Consider the following 23,945-nt stretch of genomic DNA (forward strand, 5'->3'; position numbering starts at 1 on the left):
AAAGCCTTGTTGATAAATTATTGATAACAATTTCTCAGTTTTCAAAATTCACCTTTTTTTGCTTTGATACTTCCTTCACTGATATTTGCTTTTATTTGTTTTTTCAAACAAGTCTGGATTTTTTTTTCGACCCCAATCTCTTGGGGATGGTTTTCATGATCCTCAGAAATGTGACTTTATATAGAATGGAAATGTAGGGCCTCCCCTGGTGGCGCAGCGGTTGAGTGCTGGGTTGCGAAGCTGCCTGCAGCCTCTGCAGCGCTGGTTCGTTCCCTGGCCACCACGAGGGTCCCACATGGTGCACAGACCTCTCCTGCCTCGCCCGCTGCTCCCTTCAGCAGTGTATTTCTTCGTCAGTCTGCCTGCTCTGCTCCCCGCTCTGGCTCTGGTGAATTCTCTCACCCTCCCGTGCTTCTGACTGTACCCAGTGCTTGTATAAATAAATAAATAAATCTTTAAAAAAAAAAAAAAAAAGAATGGAAATGTATTACCCTATGTTACTTACCTACTGTTTGGAAATTAAGTGCAACCATTTGGCAACCTGCATTCCAGAAGAGCTGAGGCATGTAGTTGGATGAATCCACTCGTGTTCCTTTTGGATATATCCTACTAAGCTGCATTTTGTTATATCTGGACCATCATGTTAAGTAGTGAATACAATTATCAAAATAATTAATTGATAATATTAACTGAGAGGCCACCTTTAATCTTTCTGTTTTGGGGAAATGAAATAAATATTTAAGAACTCATTGAGTTAGTGGGTGAAATAGATTAAAAAAAATTCTGAACAAACAAAATAAATGTGCTTTTATAATATAAATGTAGCATCACCTTGGCAGAGCCTTGTGGGTAAAAACTTAATGAGTTAGCAAAAATGAGTGAGTCAAAGTCAGTGTGATTTCGTGGAGATTATTAAGGACAGGCTTAATGACAAAGGACACACGAAGAAGCTCAAGCATGTCAAATCATTTGAGAGGATGATATTGTTTTTGGCAGAAGCAGATAATATGAACTATATGGCTATTTTTGAAATGTTCTCTGCTCATTTTCTTAACCTTCTCTGAGAATGCTGTTTGCCAAGACAGTGGTATTCTTTATGACTGATAACAAGGTAAATATAGCACAGATGGTTTTGACCTTGTTTTGTATTTTGGCTCTTACTGTCATCAGTTTCCATCCTGAGAATCTTTTAGTGATTGAACAACATTACATCTTTAAAACAGAACTGATCATTCCCATTAACAAGTTAGGCAGGGGGTGAACTGTGGTTTTGAGTTGGGCAGGTGAATCTTTTTTCTGGAACTCATTAGCTGTATAATCAAAGGCAAGTTATTTCACTTTTCCGAGCCTCAGTTTCCTCATCCATAAAATAGACTTAACAATTCTTATATTAGGGCCTCCACTGGTGGTGCAGCAGTTGAGCTTTGGGCTGCAAAGCTGCCCACAGCCTCTGCAGTGCTGGCTCGATCCCGGCCGTCCGGCAAGGGTCCCACATGGCACGACAGACCTCTTCTGTCTTGCCCACTGCTCCCCTCGGCAGTGTATTTTGTCAGTCTGTCTGTTCTGTTCCCTGCTGTGGCTATGGTGAATTCTCTCACCCTCCCACACTTCTGATTGTACCCAGTGCTTGTATAAATAAATAAATCTTTCAAAAAAATTCTTATATTAAAGGGCTATTGTGAGGATTAAATAATAAGCCCAAATGAATACTTAATAAATACTAATGGTCTTGATTTTTACAATATAATTGCTTATGACCTTTATATTTTCTCATTCTCCTATTTTTGATGAGTTTGAAAACTGACCTTTTTATTCTAAGATTTACTTTGTGAAATCAAAAGCTTTGGGACATTTACTATTAATTTTATGAAAACATTTTCTGTTTTCATTTTATTTTGATTCTTGCATAATAAAAAGTTTCTATTGTCAGCAGTATCAACATAATCATTATTACTAACACATTCATATTTTCATCCCAACTATTTTTTGACTGGATATCTATTTTCAAGAAGGTATATATAGACACACTAGGTACATCTTACAGGCACATACACATTTTACATGTTCCCTAACACGAATAGCAAGCCAAAATCTGGTATCATTAATTCTGTTTTATAGAGAACATTTAGAAGGATTGAGCTAATTGCCAAAATGATAAATTGCTTGAAGGTGTGAAAATAACCTTGAAATTGGGGCTTCCTTTACTCCAGGGCCTGTTCTCTTGCAAATGCGAAGTTACCCAACTCAGCTTCACCTATGAAACCCTTAACTATCATGTCCAGATTTACAGACTTAAGGTATTTCATGCATCTTTCTCCCAATTAAGAACAAAAGTTAAGGAAAGAACACAGGACTTTATTGTGTTAATTCAGTAGTCACTCGTCAAATCAAGGATACTCTACAAATTCCACTGGTGTCTTCGTTAGTTGCTCAAGTCCTTTAGTTTCCACAAAGGATGACATTTCAAAACTTCTATTTCTTTCTGAGTAAAAACAGTAAGGAGTAAAATTAAAATTCCATGTTATAACAGATAACAAATAGGCAAGTGTTCAGTAAAGCTGAGTGTAGTTAATTCTCAATGTAGTTTTTATATATTTTGTGTGTGTGTCTGGTGGGGTGTGGGGGGATGGGCAGGATAAACTGAAGTTGCAACAAAAGTTGAGTGTATTGACTCAACTCAGATATTCTTCTAATATTTCCTAGTTGGGTGAGATGCTTATGGTTGCAACAAGTTAGGGATGAGATAGATTTAGTATGGAAAAATGAATTTTAGTAGTGGATAATAGAATAATGAAAGCTGTTTTGTGAAAAGAGCAGTGACTTTCTAGAACCTTTTGTTCTAAATCCATTCAGATTGATTTCATGGGGCTGTTGGGTGTGTTTGTGCCAGATGATGACTATCTCTCTTCTATCCACATTATCATGGTCTCAGTTTACATATACCCTTTTGGTTCAAACCTTTTGCAAAGCAAAACGTTCTCTGGAAATTTTCCAATCCGATCACCTCTTTTTCAGATTAGATATGAGAGCCAGAGATGAGAAGGTGCTAAAGGTCTCACTATTCTTGAACACAAGAACAACACTCTGAAAGTGAAATCCAAGCTTCCAACTAAAGAGAAATAAAATGGTTCTCTCATTTTGGAGGGACCTAGAGTCAGCCATCTTCTTCCCAGCTGAAAAGACTATTAAATATATACATTAAGGAAAGTGTGGTTAGATAGCGCTCAGTTTTTTGAAACCGGTTTTCCTTGGAGGCATTTCCCCTCCCTGATGCCTACTTTTCCTAATTAAGCCTCGTTTTTCTTCCTAGTCATCCCCAGAATCCTTCTTTCTGCATTCCCTCACCTATAATCAACTCTAAAGTTAACCTTTCTTCTCTTTTGTTGGTTCATCAAAAATCTATTTTGATATAACTATTTTAAGTGTAAGTGCTAATTAATAGTAAGTCAAAAGTAGGTAGAATAGTAAAATATGTGCAGTATTCAATTTTAAAATGTGATAAAATGATACAAAACATAGGAAGAAAAGTATTTGGTTGTAAATCTTTTGCCGATGATGTCACCAGCTTCCATAGAACGCAAATGCATCCGCTTCTTCTCAACTAGGTTAGACATCTAAGTCTTTTTTTTTTTTGATTCATGAATTAAGAAAATTCATATTACAGATAATAAAATTTTCAGTAATATAAAAATAACTACTTTAGTATATTTCAAATGAGCAGCTTGTAAGAAGTGTTAGTAATTAAAATAGACAAAATGTTGAGATCTTTACATATAAACTATATATGGAAATTAAATTCTTTATCGTAGAGATCTAGATACATGCTGCTAAGTCAAAGCTTTCTGGGCAAAATTATACAAAAGTATGTTACATAGGGCATAGGTTTTGACATATCTGTAATGCTACCTTTTATGAGAAGCTGCCATGTTTAAGCAAAACTTCAGCTTTTAAGAACACAGCAAAAAAGTCCCAAGGATTCTCTTAGCCTGATAGCATCTTCTTATATTCATGTAAGTTTAAAGGGCAATTATAAAAGGTTTTTTTCTCTAGGTAGAGGAAATATATTTTTCTTACACCCAGAATGGATGTGTAGTTGGATGTAGGGAAAGCATGAAAGTGACTTGCAATTAATTATATGATCCCCTAAATATATAAAACAGAGGATGGATAAATGAGATATGGGTTAATTGGTTGATTTGGTTCTATTCCTAGCTATCAGGGTTGAGCATATTTCTGGTTGATTCCCTTTCAGAGGATGAGCAGAAAGTTTACACCAATACTGTCACTTATACAATGGATGAAGTCAACTGTATTGTTGCAAGCAAGAAAGAAATACAAAACTATTAGCTGTACTCTGATTTAATGTCTTTCAGATAAACATGTACATAGCCTATTATGTTTTTTTGTCTTTACAGGGTCATGGAATACTTTCTTATATGGTAATTATAACATATATTTTAATATATATGATATACAAGTTTATATGAAATATATGTAATTTTATATAAATATAAACATGATATATAGCATATATTAAACATGCATATAAAATTATAAATCAGATAGTCAACTCATGCATATATTCAGGACTTTACCAGCAATCATTATATGATACAAGAGGGTTTTTTTTCCCCCCAGAAAAGAAACTTACTTTTTGAAATTTCAAATGACTCAAACTTGACTGGCTGAATATAGTTCACCAGGTTGGACATCTCTTCTGTGGCCATGGCCTCACTCCCAGCAGTGCCCTTGAAGCAGAAATGAAAAACATTTCCAGAATCGGCATCGTGTTATCAAGGATTATTTTCCCAGGGCAATGATCATGTGACCCAAAGAGGGTAGAAGACCACCCCTCCTCCTCTGAAAATGCTTATTGTCAATAGAAAAGTCATTACAGCAGGAAGTAGGAGCAGTGCCCCTCCTTACACCAGCTTGGCTTGGGCGTCGCTCCCAGTGTGCTGGGGCCAGCAGCTTCAACACCCCCCTGGTTAGACATGCAACATTTCAGCCCCTCCACAGGTCTTCTGAATCAGAACCTGTGGTTTCATATGGTGCTCGAATGCACATTCAAGTTTGAGAAGCACTGAGCTACATCTCATCTGCCTAGCAGCGAGTCCATAGATGATGTCTGAGGTTAATCAATCAAGAAGTCACTCTAAGATAAGAAAATTATTCTGTAGTGACAAATTATTCTGTAGTGAACTGAAAATTGCTAAAAAAATAAAAGTAAAGTTTTCCTTTGGAAGTAGGATGGGTGGGTCAACTTGTATTGGCAAACAATGGTTACTTTTCTTTAGAAACATTCCTCTCTCCCTGCCTTCTTAGTGGCTGTGTGGATATTAGTCAAGCTTTGTAGTGTAATACAAGGGTCAATAGCTCAATTTCTAGGTTGCCTGATTTTAAATCCCAAATCCACACTTAGAAACTGTGTAGTCTTGGGCAAGTTACTTAAAAGCTCTATCTCATCTGTAGGACTAGGATAAAATTAGTTCCTAAATATACAGGGTTTTTGTGATTATTAAGTGAGTTAATCTATAGGAAAGAGCTCAGGACAGTAACTGGCACACAGTAAAATTTCATGTTACTTTAGTTATTATATAACTATTACACATCACTTTGATAGTTTCATTAAAAGAAAAAAAAAACCTCAAAATACATTATTGCATGGACAGAACTCTGCAGACTAATGAGCTAATATTTTCTCCTGTTTTAGGAAAGAGACGACATGGGGACAAAATTTCTTTGGAATTTCATGCGGCAATATTTAAGCTAACCGTTCATTGGAAATATTCATTTGCAATTGGACCACTTGGTTAGTAATACAGTTTTTAAGTTAACAAGAACCACTGAAAAAAAATTATACACAATTGAAATAATTCTCAGTCAGAACACCTTACCATTTAAACAATTTTTGTCCTGGATATTAAGTCAAAATTAAGTAAGGGAACATCATTAAACAAAAAAATTAGATTACATTAAAGAGTGAAATTCTAAAAGGAAGAACATAAACGAGAACAGCCTCTTATTTGTTATTTATCTTTATAGATACATTGTAAAGATGTAAGTACTGAGACAGATACTTTCCAACAGATTAGAAAGCAGATTTAATACAGACATTTCAACCAAGACACCTGCAAAAACAAAGCTTTAAAATTCAAATTGAGGGCCTCCTTGGTGGCGCAGCAAGTTGAGCGCAGAGCTGTGAAGCTGCCCACAGCCTCTACATTGCGGAATCGATTCCCCACCAGCAAGGGCGATACCCACATGGCGCGGCAGACTTCTCCTCTCTTGCCCAGTGCTCCCCTCAGCAGTGTATTTTGGTCTGTCTGCCTGTTCTGCTCCCCTCTCTGTCTCTGGTGAGTCTTCTCACCCTCCTGTGCCTCTGGCCTGTACCCCAGTTCTTGTATAAAATAAATAAATAAAACTTTAAAAAAATAAATAAAATTCAAATTGACCAATTTGTGACTTGCTTCTAGATTATGTACAATTGATATTCTGAGATTAAGTTTTTTTGATGTGTGAGCTTATATCAGTAGATATCTCTAGTGGTTCCAAAGTTACAACAATGGAATTAACATCGTATTTCTGAACATTTCTCCAAATCTCATTTCTACGTTGAATTATGCACTGTTTGACAATCCATTTAATTGTCAAACACTGAGGAAGGCAAATTTTGATATCCCATTTGATACCCCATTGATGGCAGTGAGGCTCAGCAACACTGCCCATTACTGAGAACTCTGCTCATCACCTTGTCCTTCCTTTAGTAACCCCCGTTTCAGCTTCATTTCCAAATGGAGTAGGGAACAAATTTCAAAGTGAATTGTGACTCTTCTCGCCACTAGATGGCAGAAGGTGACCATGGACTACATTCTGGGGGAACAGCCTGTGCTGGCAAGTTAGTGGGAAGCCCTGTGACTACAAGTTAAGCCCTGGAGACCTACCTCGTCCATGGAAGATTTTTTACAGTCATCATCATCGTCATCATCATCACTCTCTGTATCAGCTTCCCCTGTCAAATTTTAATAACAGGTCATGAAGTAAACAGACATTTACTGTTTTGAAGCAAGTACTGTGCATTACCAAAAATTTCCTTAGAAATGGGCCTTTCACAGTTTTAAAATAATGCTTCAGGATATTTAAATTTTACTCAGAGAATTATTAAATTATACTATTTTCCATATAGATTTTTTTCTAAATTTGATCTGTGAATATCATTTGAAATTTCCAAATTCATAAAAAATGGTTGCCAATATTTTTATCTATATTCTTTTTAAAACATTTGCGCTTGAAACATGCTTTTCAAATCTATTTGGAATCATATACAGTTAGCTTGGTATGGGATATCCATCCTATCTTGACGTATACGTTCTCTTTCAGGACCTTTATGACCCTAAAATAAATGACCCCTGTCCTTTCATCTGATGCTTAGCAGGCACTCAATGACATTGTGGCTATTCTCTCAAGGTCACAGAGGACTCCACAGGAATCGAGAAAGCTTGGGGCTATGGCAGCACCCCTGACTACACAAAAACTGTAATGTGCCAACAATATCCTATACTTTGCCTGCAGGCTTAGTTGATGAATGTCTTGTCATTGTCTAAACATGCATATATTTTAATATATTTAAAAGAGAAGGATAAAAAGGGCAAACCCTTAAAAATCACTGAGCTGCAAATCTAACTCAGTGAGACAGAATTCTGTTTCATATTTAGCCAACAGCTGCTCCAATGGACAGTTATCCTCTTTGAAGATTTGGTGGATGATTCTGCTAGGTTAAATATTTCACAAGTATGCAACATTACATTATTCCATAGTTCTGCATTTAGTCAAACCCAGTAATATCAGTTAGTATAACGAATATTATCAAGTGAAAAGTATAGAAGGCATAACTAAATTGCTTGATTTGACTATTTTTTGATTCATTCACTACAATAGCATTAAGATTCCAGTAGATGGCAATACTGGCACAAGAATGAGGTAAATTGGCTTGACAAGTCTCTTCCCTCTTTGCCTTTGGAAAGTTAGCTGTCCTGCTCAATCTATATAAATAACACAGCGCTCACAGCATTGTCTTCCAAGGTGCTTATAAATGTTTTCATTTGGCTGACGAAGTTTAATCAACTACTGAATGAAATCAGTGAGCAAAGTATTCATAAAATAGCTGTAGAGGGAAAAGATTCTGGAAACATCAAGGCTTAGATTTATGAATTATGTATTAAAGATAGCCACACAGCAATCACTTTGTAATTCTGACATTAGTTAATAAGATTAACCAACTATACTTAATACAGAAAACACCCTATTAGCACCTCTTTTAAGAGGATGGCACTTAAATGTTTTTCATAATCAAAGTTGTTAATATTGGTTTTAGAGAAGAGATTCTTTTAATCAACTAATTTAAAAATTGTTTGGCAACCCAAATGCCCCAAAATAGGTGACTGTATCAAGAAGATGTGGCATATATACACAATGGAATATTATTCAGCAATCAAAAAAGATAAACTCATGCCATTCGCAGCAATGTGGATGGAACTAGAAGGAATTATGCTCAGTGAAATAAGCTGGAAGGAAAAAGAAAAATATCGGATGGTTTCACTTATAGCAGGAATATAGGGGAACCAAATAAGACATCAGTGTAAAAACAATAATAACAGTACAAATACAACAAAGCAAAAATGGACAATTATAAATCAGAGACATCCTGCAGGGGAGGAGACAGGAGAGGGATCAGAGGGAGGGAGGGAGGAGCACAGGGGACTGAGGTGATGGTGCACAGGTGCATTGGTGAAGGAAACTCTATGGGGACTACACCTGAGGGGTGGGGGGAAGCAAATATTGTTTAAAAATGAGCAATGATGTAAAAAAAAAGTTAATATTAAAAAAAGAAAAAATGCAAACGACTTAAAAAATAAAATCACATTTGATTAAAAAAAATTGTTTGGCAGAACCTTCTACATATGCTTCATAGGTCACAGCAATATACCAATCAACTCATTTCCTCCATGAGGTTATTCTTTGGTTTATGTGGGAAAGAAATAATTTGTCTTTTATTCCTGTGAGCAGAGATATGATTTTCCCCTTAGACATCTAGGAAGGACCTTTGCAGAATCTTTTTGAGCCATTTAAAAAAACCTCTTGCTTTACCCTATTTCTTTAAGACAAGTGCACTGGCAAATGTCCGAATTCTGGAAGAGGCTGCCAGCCAAGAGGGGCCATGTTAGCTAAGTAAGTTTTGAAATAACCACCATGTACTATTTTTCAAGTTACTTTGAGTTCCCAATCCTGAGGATATCTACAAACCAAATGGTAAATTAGCAGTTTCTTTATTCAGGGGCCTACCTACATATTAAAATGTCCAAAATTTTCCATTGAAATAAATGAGGATTGCACAACAGACTGAGACCAACTTAGGAAATCTACCGAATTACTAACAGATTGCTGCTCTTTCTCTGTATTAAGCAATAATGTTCACTGCCTGTAAAGATCGTTATTTGTGTTATGTATCCAGTTAACAGGAGAGAACTGGTAGCAGGAAAGGCAGATGGTAAAAACAACAGCTCCCACATGCAAAGGAAGCCATGGTTTACTCGCTAGCATTCAAGAGGTGGAATTGTGTTAGGAAATAGGGGAGCTCGCTAAAAGATATTGGTTCCAAAACTTTAAAAAGAACGTCCTTACTGAAAACAAAAGCTATTTTTGAAAAATGAATCAGAAATGTATAATAATGTTTGAAATGAACATTTAAAAACTACCAACAAAATCCTTTCAAAGAATTATATAATGTCTGTTGGATAAGGATTTTCAGGATTTTCCCCTTGAGTGGAAAAATAGAAGCTAAATCAGAGGATTGCCCTAAAATTTGTGCTTTTATTTTTAAAAATCTTTTGACATGTGACAGTTACAGAGAGAAATATACATGTCATAAATGTACAGTGTAGTAAATTATCACCAGCTAAATAGACCTTAGTAACCAGCTCAGACAACAAACAAAATACCAGAGTTCAGAAGCTCTGAATGTCTTTTCTCAAACGTCTTCCTCAAAGGTTACCATAGTCTAACTTTCAAGGGCACAGTTTGGTTATTATGAATAGTGCTGCTTTCTGCAATTTTTGTACCTGTCTTTCAGTGAACATTTATCCACATTTCTGTTGGATATAGCCTAGGAATGGCATCCCTGGATCACAGAGGGTGCATATTTCTAATTTTTGTAGATGCAGTTTTCCAAAGTGTTGTTCCAATGTTAAACTTTTCATTGAAGAACTTCTGAGATTTAAGCTTAAAGTTTGCTCCATTTGTTCGTCCTGCAATCAGATCTTTGTAACACACTTTTCAGTTTGCCAAAAAGGAAATGGGTGAACGCTGTGGTTACTGAGAATCCTTTTCTCAGTAACCACAGAAATCTATTTCAATCTAAATCGAAAGGAAAATGAATGATATTAAGCATCACCTAACAGTTTTGAAAGAAGAATTCAAGTAACTTTATCATTTCACATGTTAAAAAGCTCTGGTGAGCTGAATTGCTCCGACATCCTCAGCATATCAATGAGAATGCATTCACTGAACATTTTGTGCAGTCCATAGTTAATGTCAAGGGATTGTAGATATTGAGGAACTTAAAATCGTCACATAAATAATCTTTGGTTTATGTGGTAGCCAGAATCATGGCCTCTTCAAAATGTCCATGTCCTGTGAATATGCTACCTTACATGACAGAAGGGACTTTGCAGATGAGATTAAGAACCTTGGAGGGTGGGGGGTGGAGGGTGGGGGGTGGGTGGGGGTAGGGGTGGCACAGGGAGATTATCCTGGGTTATCTGAATTAGTTTAGTGTAATGACATGAGTTCTTAAAAGCACAGAACTTTTCTCAGTTGTGGTCAAGGGGAGATGTGACAACAGAAGTGTAACGGAAATGTGACATGGCTGGCTTTGAAGCTGGAGGAAGGGGGACATAGGCTAACAGATGTGGGTGGCCTCAAGTTGGAAAAAACAAGGGAAAAAATTTATCCCTAGAGTCTCCAGAAGGGAACACAGCCCTGCAGCCACCTGGAGCTTAGCTTAGTAAGACCCTTAGGGGTTTTCTGAACTGCAAAACTGAAGGACAATACATGTGTGTAGTTTAAAGTCACCAAGTTTATAGCAGCAACAGAAAATGATTACAGCTTAAAATTGTGTCCAAGCTCTATTTTGAATATCTTGAGACATCACCATAGTGGTTTTCCCATAGAAGCTGGACTAGTCTATATTAACAGTATAGAAGTTTCCTGTATTTACCATATGATCCAGGTATCTTTCTGAAGAACAGAAAAACACAAATTGCACTCCTATGTTCACTGCAGCACTATTCACAACAGCCAAACTATAGAAACAACCTAAATGTCCAAGGACAGATGAGTGGATCAGATGAGTGTATATGTGCTATATACACACAATGGAATACTACTCAGCTATAAAAAATGGTGGATATTTGCCTTTTGCAACAACATTAATGAAACTGGAGGGGATTATGGTAAGTGAAATAAGTCAGAAGAAGAAAGACAAATATGGGATGATTTCACTCATGTGGAATATAAAAAACAAAGCAAAGGAATAGACGAAAACAAGTCCTTGAGATATGACTGCCAAACTAAGACTACCAGAAAGAAAGGGGTTGGGAGCTAAGGGGAGGGGGACACAATTGTGGAGGATTAAAGGGCTTTGGTAGTTGATATGGTATGATAACATACATTTGTAATGCTGTGAACGTATACCATGAAAAAACATACAGTGTTGTAAACCAGTGTTACCTCAATACACACAATAAAATAAAGTTCAAAAAAAAATTTCCACCCAAACAGAGATGCTAGCAGACCTTCTAAACTAATTTCGAGCAGCAATTCTAAATTAACACATAACAGGAAAGTCTGCCAGTCCCTCACCAGCTCCTGGTGAAGACGGCTCAAACACACTGGAGGAGTCACTGTATGTGTTGGAGGCTTGTTCTGAGAGCTTCTTTTTGCCACTTCCTTCTGACGACTTGTGCGACTTCTTCTTATTTTTCACCAAAATTTTGTACATTAAATCCATAGGGCTTGGAAGAGGAACTCCAGATTCTAGCTATAGGAAAATAAAGCATAGTCTTTAAAAATATTCTTCCTTCCCTTCCCAAATTCCAAGCTCTTGAATACCAAGAGCTTCTAGATTAATCTTTACTGCTTTTAACACAGCTCATTATACTGTTTTATGTGTGTCCTGCATGGAGTCTGGTTAATAGATCTTTCTTTTTTCATATGAAAGAACCATCTGATTATTTTATTCATACTTCTACAACAGCATCTACAGGAATAAGATAATAGATTTGGGGTGCTAACCCAAACTTTCATGAGTTTTCTCATGGACCATATAAATCCAACTGTCTTGATTTCAGACTGCTAATAGGTCCCTGTCCTGAATTTTCGAAAAAGAGAAGACAGTTAGCTCCTGACTTTTCTAATGCAGTTTAAAAACAGCAAAATCCCAATTTTGGCAGAAGGTATCTAATTTGTAATCTACTTGGCATTAGCAAAAGTGGATTGGGTGGCTTCAAATTTCCTTCCATCCCTGAGAATCAAGCCACCATTATTTGCAAGCCATACTTCTCGAGTTTCTAGTTTGTACATCTAATGGGAAAATCAATTTCCCATGAGAGGGTTATTAGATACTGTATATGTGCCAATCTCAAGATGGGTTATTTTTAGAAAGTCTACTGGACTCCTGAAAGTTGGCTCTCTATTCTTTGCTTATGGTGAGTCTGGGGCTGGAATGAAACTATGTTAAGAATGTGTGGAGAAAGGGTCTAAGAGCAAAAGACTGGATTAGGATATTTCTGCTTTGCTTCCCAAAGCAGGGATGTTAGTCCAGCCGTGGAAGGCCTCAGTTCTGCTACAGCAAAGGCCCAAGCCTTTGGAAATTGGCAATGGCCAGCAGCAATAGGCAGCGTGTCATTGTGCCACCTGCAATGTCCCATTTTGTTGACCCATTTCTCTCAAAGGGGTGTGAAAAGGTTCCCCAGGAAGTGAGAGAGCCCTGTGCTCTTGGACTGTCCCTGTGAACTGATGTCGATTGTGGCAATTCTGAAGTCCTGGCTGGGTCACCTCTGGCAAGGAAGAGAATACCATGGCCGAGGAAGCAAGCAGCGGGGCACACTGTTGTTATCCACCTGGGCAAAGCATTAATCTAACAGAGACATCTAAACATGGAAAGGACGTAAGGAAGTTTCCCCCTAACTCCAACCACATGCATTCCTTCAGGGGTAAACATCAAAACTTCTTACTGGGTATTTTTCCAGTGGTTCCATGAGCAGGGCATCCCCAAAGATCAGTCGGCAGTACTCGGCCATCTTGGCTTGCTGCTTTGGGCTACGAGAGGATGACAAGGAAAGAATAAAAGCAAGGACACTTGGGCAAAGAGTCTGGACAGGATTACTTTGTGTCATTAATCATAGAATGAGGTTAATTTCCTCTTCCTGCCATTGAGGGTCATTTTTATCCTTTACAACCCCTTGTTGATGATCCTGGATTCGTATAACACACAGGCGAACGGTAGAAGCTATTTCTAAGGCTGAACCCCACAGACATGCATGGAGGGGACAGCAAGTCATTTGCCTGTCACTGGATTCTTGAATGTCCTACAATCAGAGACTCAGTCCCTTTTGTTTCATTTCCTGATTCTAAGTCAAATACAAGACACTTGGATGTGAACTATTGATAGTTCATACCTCCAGGCGAATGCTTGGGTGAGATTTGTCAAACAGAGATCTCTGCTGCAAAGGCATGTTAACAGGAGGTGAGGGCAGAGATGAGAAGGAGGAAGGAAAGAAGGTGGACAGAGAATGGGAGAAGGAAAGACAAAGAGAGGGAAGGAAGGGAGGTGGGAGAGATGAAAGGACCAAGAAGAACAGGAAAGGGAGGTTGGGCGGGAGAAGGAAGAGCAACCTCAAAATGAGGAAGAGAAATGGCAGGTAGCAGAATTGTGTCCACTTGGGAGTGAATCATAGAAAAGATCAAAGAAGCAGGCACCTTGCGAAAAGGTATCTGCAATTCTTATGTGCATAATAAGGAAGTAAAAGTGGTGTCAGCCTAATTATATGTCCAAAGGAACATGTTCTGATGGAAAAAGGCTGTGGCTGCAGGTTTGATATGAAAGAGCATCCATGTTTTTCCAATACCTACTTCCTTTGACCTTTTAAAAAGCAGGAAAAATCTCATTCTGCAGAATGTTAAATATCATTATAAAGGTACGCAATTTCCCTGGGTTTTATGGACTGTGATTTTGATCTACAGGCTGTCAAATTTGATCTCCAATAGTTGTCCCTACATGCTACGGTGTTAATACATTTTAAAAGAACTGAGACTGTTGGAAGAATAAGTAAATTATGAAGAACATTCTTTATTATGATTCAAGTCAATTATAAGATGTGATTCTTTTTTTACTTTCTCTTCTATGAATGTTAAGGCTGGATCATGAACTGTTTTTTTTTTTTCCTGGGGGATGGTGCCTTGGAAGTTCAAATCCTATTACAGTGGTTCACTGGAAAAGGTCTTTTGATAGCCCTTTAAAAAAAAGCATGGTATATATTTGGGAGGACCAAATGAGTTCTCTAGGGTTCAAATATGAGTCTGAGATCATTGCCTTCTTGGAACTACAGGGAGAGGCAAAACAGAGGTTCACAGAAGCTGCAATGTCCTATATAACAACCTCCCAGGTCTCATCATGCCTTTCCTGACCTGTATGAGATTTCACCATGTGGCTTAAGCTGTGCTCAGAACATACAGCAGTTTCTTTAGGGAGAGAGGAAAGCCTGCCAATCAGAGAACAGATTTTCAAAAGCACTGGAGCATTTGTTGACTGACAACTTGTTAGAAGTCTGGAACAAGCAAGAGAAGTAGCTCTCTTGCTGGAGCACCCAGGCATCCTCAGTGCAAACATGCTTGCTAGAAGCCTCACTGGCCCAGGTGCTCAACAGTGTCAGTGGGGCTCAGTGGCTATACCTGAGACAAGCTCACTGTGCTGGGCCCATGTGTTCCCGCTTGTATGAAACAAATCTTCCATTTTACTTTCACTGAAAAAAGCTATTAAATGTTCACAGGCCAGCAGCATCAGTAGCAACTGGAGCTGGTTAGAAATGCAGATTTGAAGTCTCCAACACAGATTCCGAATAAGAATCTTGGGGGAAGTTGGGCCCAGAGTCTGCATCTTAACAAGCCCTCTGTGTAATTCTGATGCACTTTCAAGTTTGAGAACCACTGTGATAAAGTGAGTCAACAATGTCAAGTAGATGGTATTTTTCTTGAGAGTCCCAACTTGGGAGCCTCAAGTTCCTTTGTTCGGACACCTGGAGTCAAACAGTGGTTTTTACCCTAATGCTCTGTTTTGGGGATTTCTTGAGGAATCTATTTTCGCCCGTAGAATGATTTTGGGAGGTGTCCCTAAGTAGGTGGAAAGCAGAGTCTTTTGTACAGTGTCACAGAGTCCCCATATCAATTCCACTAAAAAGTCACCTGAATGTTAATGCTGTGGGTGCCAAACTTGGACTTAGGACCCTTATTCTGAGCTGGGGAGAGAGCCCTGCATTTGTAACAAGCCTGCAGGGAATGGAGATACAGGTGGTTAATAGACCATAGTGGAATGCTAATGCTCCATTCAAGTCACTCGAGGTCTTAATAAAATGAAGATTCCAGGCAGAGTCTAAGGCAGGGGCCCCAAATGATGCAGATCAATTGCACTGTGCACAGCAAGGATTTAAATCTGACCTAAACTTTTAAAAACTGGTCCAAAATCAATGGAGATGAAAAGAAAAAGTGGTAGGTATCCAAAAAAATCTAAAATGTGCTGTTCAGTAATTAGGTTATTCATTTTTTTCCCACAAACACAAGCCTACCAAACAGGGAACTGATCAGAACAGAGAGCAAATGGGATAGAGTCACAGGAAAACAAAACAACTTTAATTGTGGATCAGAACTAGATATAAAAGATATCATCATTGCCATTAGAGAGTAAACAAAAAATCCTGAAGCATTTACAACATCAACATCAGATACCATGGAGATAAAACAAGAGGAACAAGAGTCACAAAAATATTTTGAGCTGTGGGCTATTGGACTTATTAAACTATCCCTAAAGTGGAGGCACCTGCCAAAACGGTCAATTTTCCGATCAAGGAACGAACGTGGCCCATGGTGTGGTGTAAATTCTCCAAGTTGAACTCAAACCAGTTTCCTCCTCTTATAGATGAAGAATGTTCAGCTCAAGCAATGAGGGGCCTGGCCCAACATTCCAGTGTGGCCAAACCAGAGCCAGAGGTTACTTTCCTTGAACTCGGAGTAGAGTCCTTCAATGAAATCATCAGTTCGCCAATTAGGTGCAGTATCAGAGTTCACAAAGTTCTGTTTGTTTTTTAAATATTGATATATCAAAGACTCATTTCTATAAATTTGCATTCAGGCATGGGAGGTGGGTTAAGAATCTGCTCCTTATGGGGATCTGAGGTAGAAGGGGGAGAGGGATAAGTTAAAAGCTGCTAATGGAAGATTCCCCTTATTGGATAAATGATTTCAGATATTTGGAGCGAACATGAGGGCATTCAGTGGATTTCTTTTTTCCTTTGTGAGTTTATTCTGATGATATGGTCCAAATTGGGTGAGACCAGAGTTGGAATTTGGTATTCTGTAGTTGCAGCATACCAGAGGAAAAAAAAGTTTCACTAGAGAGGGCAAATGGATTTCAGACATATTTGGGGGTATGTCCCTCGATACTGTGTTTACAAGGATTCTGAGGTTCTATTTAGATTTAGTGGGGCAGAGTGCTGAAGTGTCTGCCTCTGGGTTCAGCAATGAGATGAGGTGACCCACTTGGCAAGCATAAGATTTCACGAGTAGAGAGAAAACCTATCAGTTTTCTTTGGGTCTGTGACAGTTCTCCTATGCAAGAACTGAAGCTGAGTGATTTTGATATCAAGGACAATCGAAATACGAAGCAAACAACTTCCTCCCACAATACAATTCAGTGTCTTAGTATTTTACTACCATTATATTACCTAATGTTTTGGGATAAAAATCATGGCATCCTGGGAAGGTTTTCCTATTTCCTTTTGTTACACTTGTATCATTAATGAGCTTTTAATAGCTAAATCTCTCATTTTTAAAACAGAAGGGGTAGTATTATGTCACTATCATCTTTGCTTTTGTGTACAACGTAGTATTTAGTTTTCATGCCCAGTACTGGCTCTGTGTCTGACTGGCACTGAAGACTGCAAAAAATCCAAAATATCCTGTGATTAAGAGTCACAAGCCACATAAATGTGTACATTTGCAAACACCTGTTTTGGTATGCAAATTGTTTTAATTCTATGTTTTGAAGTTTCACAATGCTTCTGCTTAGGTATAGGGGATGATGTTTGGTTAAACTATTAAATTTGAAGCCAGATTAGCTGGCAAATTACTCACTGCCTTAGACACTCATCTATAAATATAATCACAACCTTTCTTTTTAGGAGCACATAAGTTTGGGGTGAAGGTTACATGAGTTTCTACTTGGAATGCTGCTTGACATAATATATATTCAATGGATATTAGTTCCATCATGTTCATGGTGTGGTGGTGTTAGATACTTTGGCTACCTTATAGGAGAGTTCAGTGTCACAGGAATGACAATAAGAATGGATACAGGGTTTTTCATTTTGTATAATTTATATAGAAACATTTCTTTAAGAAAATAAGTATGCTAGATGTCTTTTCTTCAAAAAGGAAATACATCAGCCAATGAGTCTGGAAACTCTATTGTCTGAAAGAAAGGTGTTAACGAATTGTTAGAGCCCAATTACAAAGGGATGAGTAGAGATGAGAATGTTCCTGGGAAGGCATCTACAAAATCAGAGTTGTTGCAGCAAATGAGATATTAAATACAGCAACTAGGAAGTGTTCCTTTTAGTTAGAAGGGAAATAGAAGTGAAATACATTCTTTTCCCTTCAACTGCCCTCATAAATGCTAGAGAAACTATGTGCCAAATGATGACATTATTCATTGGCTGATTGTTTCAGAATGAAGCAGAATCACAAGCTGGTAAATGTAATATGGATTTCCTGAGGGCAAACTAGAATATGGGGTGATTATAAAACTGGTTATTTCCAAATAAGGTGTCTCTCCACGCACACATTAACAAATTGTGACATTTAACTAGTTAGAAATTCCTCAAGCTGAAGCTCAAACTGCTTAAGTTTCAGTGAATTCTTTAAGAATTAATGAACTGATGCATGTGTTGCAAATTAGTTGGACAAAGGGAATCAGTGACCTGGGAAAGACTTTCAAGAGGAAGCAGGGAAAAAAAGATATTCATGAGCCAATTTAGGAAAGGTGCTATTGGCTACAGCTGAGAGATCTGGCTTAGATAGTAGAAATGAAAGTGAGGGCTTTACAAATGTTCTTTTGAGGAAATATGGTTACAACCACATGTTCTTCAGATATTAATTCCATGAACTGGGATTTTAGTTTCTTGAATTTTAATTCAATAAAGGGAAGAATCTTTCATTTTGAAGCTCTTTAAATTGAGTAGCTATATCCACGTATTACATATAAATGTGTGCTATTCTAGTAATTTGTGATCAACTGAATATAAAACAGTTAAGCCAAAACTGTCTTTCTGAGTGTCATTCAGTAGTAAGTGCAGGCTATTCAAATAGAAAATGTTTATTACAAATATTAACAAGCAGGGAAACCAATGGGAGGGGCAAGTGTTGAGCACAGAGGCTGTGAGTTCTGTGTAAGTGCATAGTGGCAGAATAGAGCTATAGCTCTCCCTCCACACTCCAACCTGTGGGGTACTGGCCATTTTAGTGTGGAAGACTATAAATTCGTGTGTGATGAATGGAACTAATGAAGGAAGATTATTCAACTGACCCACTGCAATAGATACATATTGTGAAAGGAAATGTGTTGTACTGCATCGTGAAAAAGGAATCTTACTAGTTTAAAATTCCTAATATGGCATGAAAATAGTTTCCACAGTCCAATGGATTATTTTAATGTAAATGTAAATGAGATTTAAACAAATGAATTCAATCATATATAGATGAAAATGTGCCATTTGACATATAACATAATTGAAGAACACCATTAATCATGCCAAATAATCTTAATCTGATGAACAGTTATTAAATATGCTCTATTTGGGAAAGAGAGATTTATCAAATACTTACGAATCCACATGGTTTTCAAATGAAAGGAGAATTGGGAAAGGTGAAGTCTTAAACGCACACTCAGCGATTGCTTCTATCACTTCCTAAAAATAACAACAAGTGTGTATTCAATGTCAGAATCTTAATGTGCACATTTTTTTCCTTTGGGATTACACCCATTAATATGGTTTTCTTTTTCATTCACAGAATTGTAACACATAATCTTAAATGCAGAGAAGAGGTTATAAAAGCTGCTAGACTCTAAATTTTCTGACTCTAGACTTATTAGCAAGGTAAAAAAACAACAACAAAACATTAGATTTTGGTGAAAGGGGAGGTACAACTATGAAGAGAATGGTTTCTATATATGTTAATTTTACCTACTTATTTTTTCATAATGAAAGAGATCTAATCACATTATAAAAAATTTAAACAAAAAGATAAATAATAAGGTTTACCTATAAATTCATCCTCTGAACCAGGTACTGTTGGCATGTGGTTATATTTACTCTAGTTTGTTTTTCATGAATTTGTGTAAGTTAGTCTTAACTACAGTAAATAGTCTTTTTGTCATCATTGTTAAGAGATACTGTTATCAAGACATAATTCATCCAATTGAAGTGTACAATGAACGCTTTATATTGACAGATATGTGCAACCATCATCCCAATCTAGGTAAGGATATTGTTATCACCTCAAAAAAACCCAACATATACCTATTAGTAGTCATACCCCACTGCCCTACCTCTACCTCATTTCATACACCCAACTCTAGGAAACCATTCATCTACTTTTGGTCTTCATAATTTGCTTAAACCAAACATTTCATTTTAATGCAATCATATAATATATAAATATATGGCCTTTTGTGTCTCGCACCTTTTACTTAGTATGCTTTCAAGGTTCATCCACATTGTAAAATTTATCAGCACTTTATTCTTCAATCTATATTTTCAAAAAAATGTGTATGTCATAAGCTTTATATCTGTATAAAATTCTAGGGAGTAGAAATATCATTATTGATTTAACCATTGTTTTGTTAGACACATTTTAAGAGCTACCTTTCAAATAATTCTTAAAAAAATCATCATTTTCCCCTAATATTTTGAATTATTTTTCAGGAATGAATTCTCAGGGAGGGAACTATTGAATTAAAGAACAAGAATACCTTTACAGTCTCTTGTGTTTTTCTAAACCACTTTTCATCTTAGATTGCTTGGAGTAATATATAAAGGACCAGATTTCAAAGCATATTTACTAGCCCTGAGCATTATTTTTTTAAATGTTTTTCTTATTGACCTGGTCTCAAGTGCAATCTCATTTATTTTTAATTATATCACAGTCAACACTACTGTGGTTTCATATAATCATATTTTGTTTTTCAGTTACATTTATCCTTTTCATATTCTTCTTTCAAGTAGGAATTTCCACTCTTGTTCTTTATGTCTGAATCTTTTTAACCATCTTCTCTGCCTTCTAATTTTTTTTTTATTGTGGTAACATTAGTTTCCAGTACTATATATGATTCAGAGGGATAAGAATCACACCCTTCAAGTGTATGTACCACACTACACTATCAACAAGGCACTTCTACCTTCTTAAACAATATGTAGCTTTCTAATATCCAAGCCAGAAAGCTATTTTCCCGATTCTAGGGAATAAATAAGGCTTTCTGATTCTGTACTGCATTTGCATATGTCCTCTAAGAAGGATCTGCCTGCATGGAGCAAACGAAGCACTCTCACTGATTTTTAGAAGTACATTCACAGATTGCCTTTCATACATTATCAGTCTTTTATGATAGTTGATGCTATCAAAAATAAGTGCACTATAAATAGCATGCAACACTAAAATTTTATGTTCTTTATCCAATTTATTTGAGCACAGGCTTTGAATTCAAATAGACTTGTGTTTGCATCCTACTTCTTAGACTCACAAGGTTAGTGACCTTGGAAAAATCACTTACTGCTGTGTGCTTTGACTTACTGACCCATAAAGTAAGGGTGATAAATCTCATTCCACAAGGTCTGTTGGGAGGAGGAAGTGAAAGAAAGCAAAGGACCTGGTTCATGTTGGGCATATATTCTCAAATCAACTAAAGTTACTTACAGTGCTGGCCCTTCCCTCTGCATTCACCCTAACTTTTCCCTCTCTGTCTTACTTTACAAATCGGAGCTACTGTTAGTATGAACATGTATTATGTTCTAGAAACATCTCTTATCCTATAAACATTCCACAGGGAAAATACTATCTACCATTTTACAGATTATACAGTGATATTAAGTGTTTGTTCAAGGTCACTGAGAAGAGAATCCAAGAAATCTCAGGAAGCTTTGCCTGACTCTAGAGTTTATCCTCTTAATCACTGCAGTAAGACTCATGCAGCGAAAGACCCTAACCATCTAAGATCAAAAGTATCGAGAATAGACGTTATAAGGAAGTGGGTGTTAAGTGCAGGAAAATAAGGGCTAGATTTTATTTCAAAAACGTGGCCCTTTGGTGTCTTCTTAGGGCCAGTGAAATGTGTGTGGAAATGACATGTGCTGCTGAGCAAAGGCTTTAAGACCATGTTCTGCCATTCTTCTTTCCCTCCAGCTTGGGGCCCAGAGGTATTCCAGATTGGAATTGTTCTTTCTATATGAATCATAGAAATATCAATGAAAGTAACAGCCAACATCTAACCTTAGTGATGTTGAGTGATTCTAAATGATCAAGGTACTGGGGTTTCTTGTTATAACAGCAAAACTTAGCAAAGGTTGACTAATAGTCTTTTAACTGCTTTCCCAGCCTCTATATCTGTCCCTTGTCTGACACAGGACAACCAGAGAGAGTGTTTCTGAACATCAGTCAGATGACTTCATTCTTTGAGGGGGAACCTTTCTATAACTTTCCATTTCACAGAGTAAAATCCAAGTCTTCTATTATGTCTAATACCTGCTCTCCCCCCCCCCGCCCCCAATTCATTTCTGTTTGCTGTTCACCATTCTCTCCTTGAATCAGTCCTCTGACCTTCTTACTTTTCTTTGACTATATCCAGAATGATCTTATCTCTTTGTTCATTTCTTTCATTTCTTTGTTACTTCTGTCAGGACATTCTTATCTGAAAGCAAGTCTTACATCCTTAATTTTAGGGGGTGGTGATCTCTGCTCAAATACCACATTAACCAAGGTCCCTGCTGCACTACTTTTCAGAAAATAGCACAAATTTAAGCCCACTTTTTCTTCAATACTGATTTATGTCAGCTTAAAGGGCATATCTGCACATGCCATATAGTGTATTTATTTTAGTTAATTGCTCTCCACTAAACTGTAAGGTTGTTGAGGGTAAGTCTTCTGGTTTTCTCTACTGTTCTGTCCCTAAGGTAGTTTGGGAAATACTAAGGCTAAAATGCATTCTAAATGCTCACTATTTTCAAATGAATGAATGAACTCTTAAAAAATTCTTAATGGCAGAGAAACAAATTTTATCTACTTGTCTTCAGTTTATTCTTCTACTGATTCTTTCAGAGGTCAGCACATTTTTTCCATAGAGTCAGACAGTAAGCATTTTAGGAGGGTCATATGGTTTCTATCACAACCACTCAGCTTTGCCTTTGTAGCCCCAAAGCAACCACAGAAAATATGTAAACCAGTAGGTGTGACTATATTTCAACAAAACTTGATTTATAAAAATGGATGATAGGCTGCATTTGATCCCCAGATGATAGTTTGGTAAACCCTGAACTAGACTGATCATTGGTTTAGACAAGTTTAGAATTTGATTGTAACCAAAGGTAAGTATAATTTTGTGTGACTGAAATTTGAATGTTGATTTTATACTCAATGACCCCTATTCCTTAACATTAACACCTTCATGGCAGAAATTTCCAATCAAGTTTAAGTCTTATATTTAAAAAAATTCTTTTAGAAAAAGTCTTTCCGATGTAAATACGAATAGAGGTATAATTAATCTTGACAGCTTTTCTGAGACTGGTTATTATCTTTGGCTATTTGAGAGGTTTCCCAGTTGCCTTTAATAATGAAGTGGGATTATAGATGCGATCCATTAGCATTTGGATGAGAGTCAGGCCTGAAATTCAGGAAGCACCTGTCCCTCTCCTTAGAATGTGAGTATTTGCCCCAGGCTAAGGGTCTGTCTTTTTTTTACTGCTGTCAGTAAAATGGGAATGTTTTTGTTGGCCTGCTCTCAGTTGTGAAGACCTTGTGTTCTCTCTGTCTTTCTAGTTCCCTGAGTCTATTCTCTCTTCCCACAGTGGGCTCAGATGTCGGTGTGGCCTAACCTGCAGAGAGGCCTGGCAGTTCCTAATCCTTCCTATCTGTGTATCCTACTCCTCCCCTGTTCTTGCTTCTGGATTTACACTTCTGGGCTTGTTCATTTGACCTAGGGCCCAGGTTTGCAATGGAGCCTCCAGATCACCAGTCATACCTATCTCAGCTCTCACTGGGCTTCTAACCACGGCCTGCACTGTGTTTAATTTGCCATATAAGCTTGGCTTCTGGCCTCTTCCTGCAGGCGAAGTGGATGCCAGGGTATGTGTCTGGAGGGCAACCATAGCTTGCCTTAATTCAGTGCTGCACCCTTACCCCGACTTAGTAAGAACTTACATATACATGGTGTAGGGTAAGGAAAAATGTCAGGCTTTTCTGCCCTCCCGCCATCAGGATAGATGATGGATCCTTGCGGTTCTGAATGCATGCCTGATGGTGGACATCTGGAACAGGGTGTGGGCATAGGTAGATGGGGTTCAGCTGGG

The 23,945-nt window shown here is 37.4% G+C and overlaps 1 protein-coding gene across 9 annotated transcripts in view; it reads right to left on the reverse strand.

The window, feature by feature from the left end:
• The window catches only part of PLCB1 (phospholipase C beta 1), a 642,089-nt gene that overhangs the window by 123,037 nt on the left and 495,107 nt on the right, over positions 1-23,945 (reverse strand). For all 9 annotated transcript variants that reach the window (XM_054696419.1, XM_054696426.1, XM_054696440.1 and 6 more), the window contains 7 exons: positions 19,213-19,295; positions 13,293-13,377; positions 11,920-12,097; positions 6,945-7,012; positions 4,652-4,748; positions 2,398-2,482; positions 506-630 (listed from right to left, as the gene is read on the reverse strand). In XM_054696419.1, the coding sequence (XP_054552394.1) occupies positions 506-630; positions 2,398-2,482; positions 4,652-4,748; positions 6,945-7,012; positions 11,920-12,097; positions 13,293-13,377; positions 19,213-19,295 (721 nt within the window). The remainder of the gene's footprint in view (positions 1-505; positions 631-2,397; positions 2,483-4,651; positions 4,749-6,944; positions 7,013-11,919; positions 12,098-13,292; positions 13,378-19,212; positions 19,296-23,945) is intronic.

The sequence above is a fragment of the Talpa occidentalis genome, unplaced genomic scaffold, assembly GCF_014898055.3.
Source record: "Talpa occidentalis isolate TD23 unplaced genomic scaffold, MPIMG_talOcc4v2.1 talOcc4.10, whole genome shotgun sequence".
NCBI classification, from domain to species: Eukaryota; Metazoa; Chordata; class Mammalia; order Eulipotyphla; family Talpidae; genus Talpa; species Talpa occidentalis.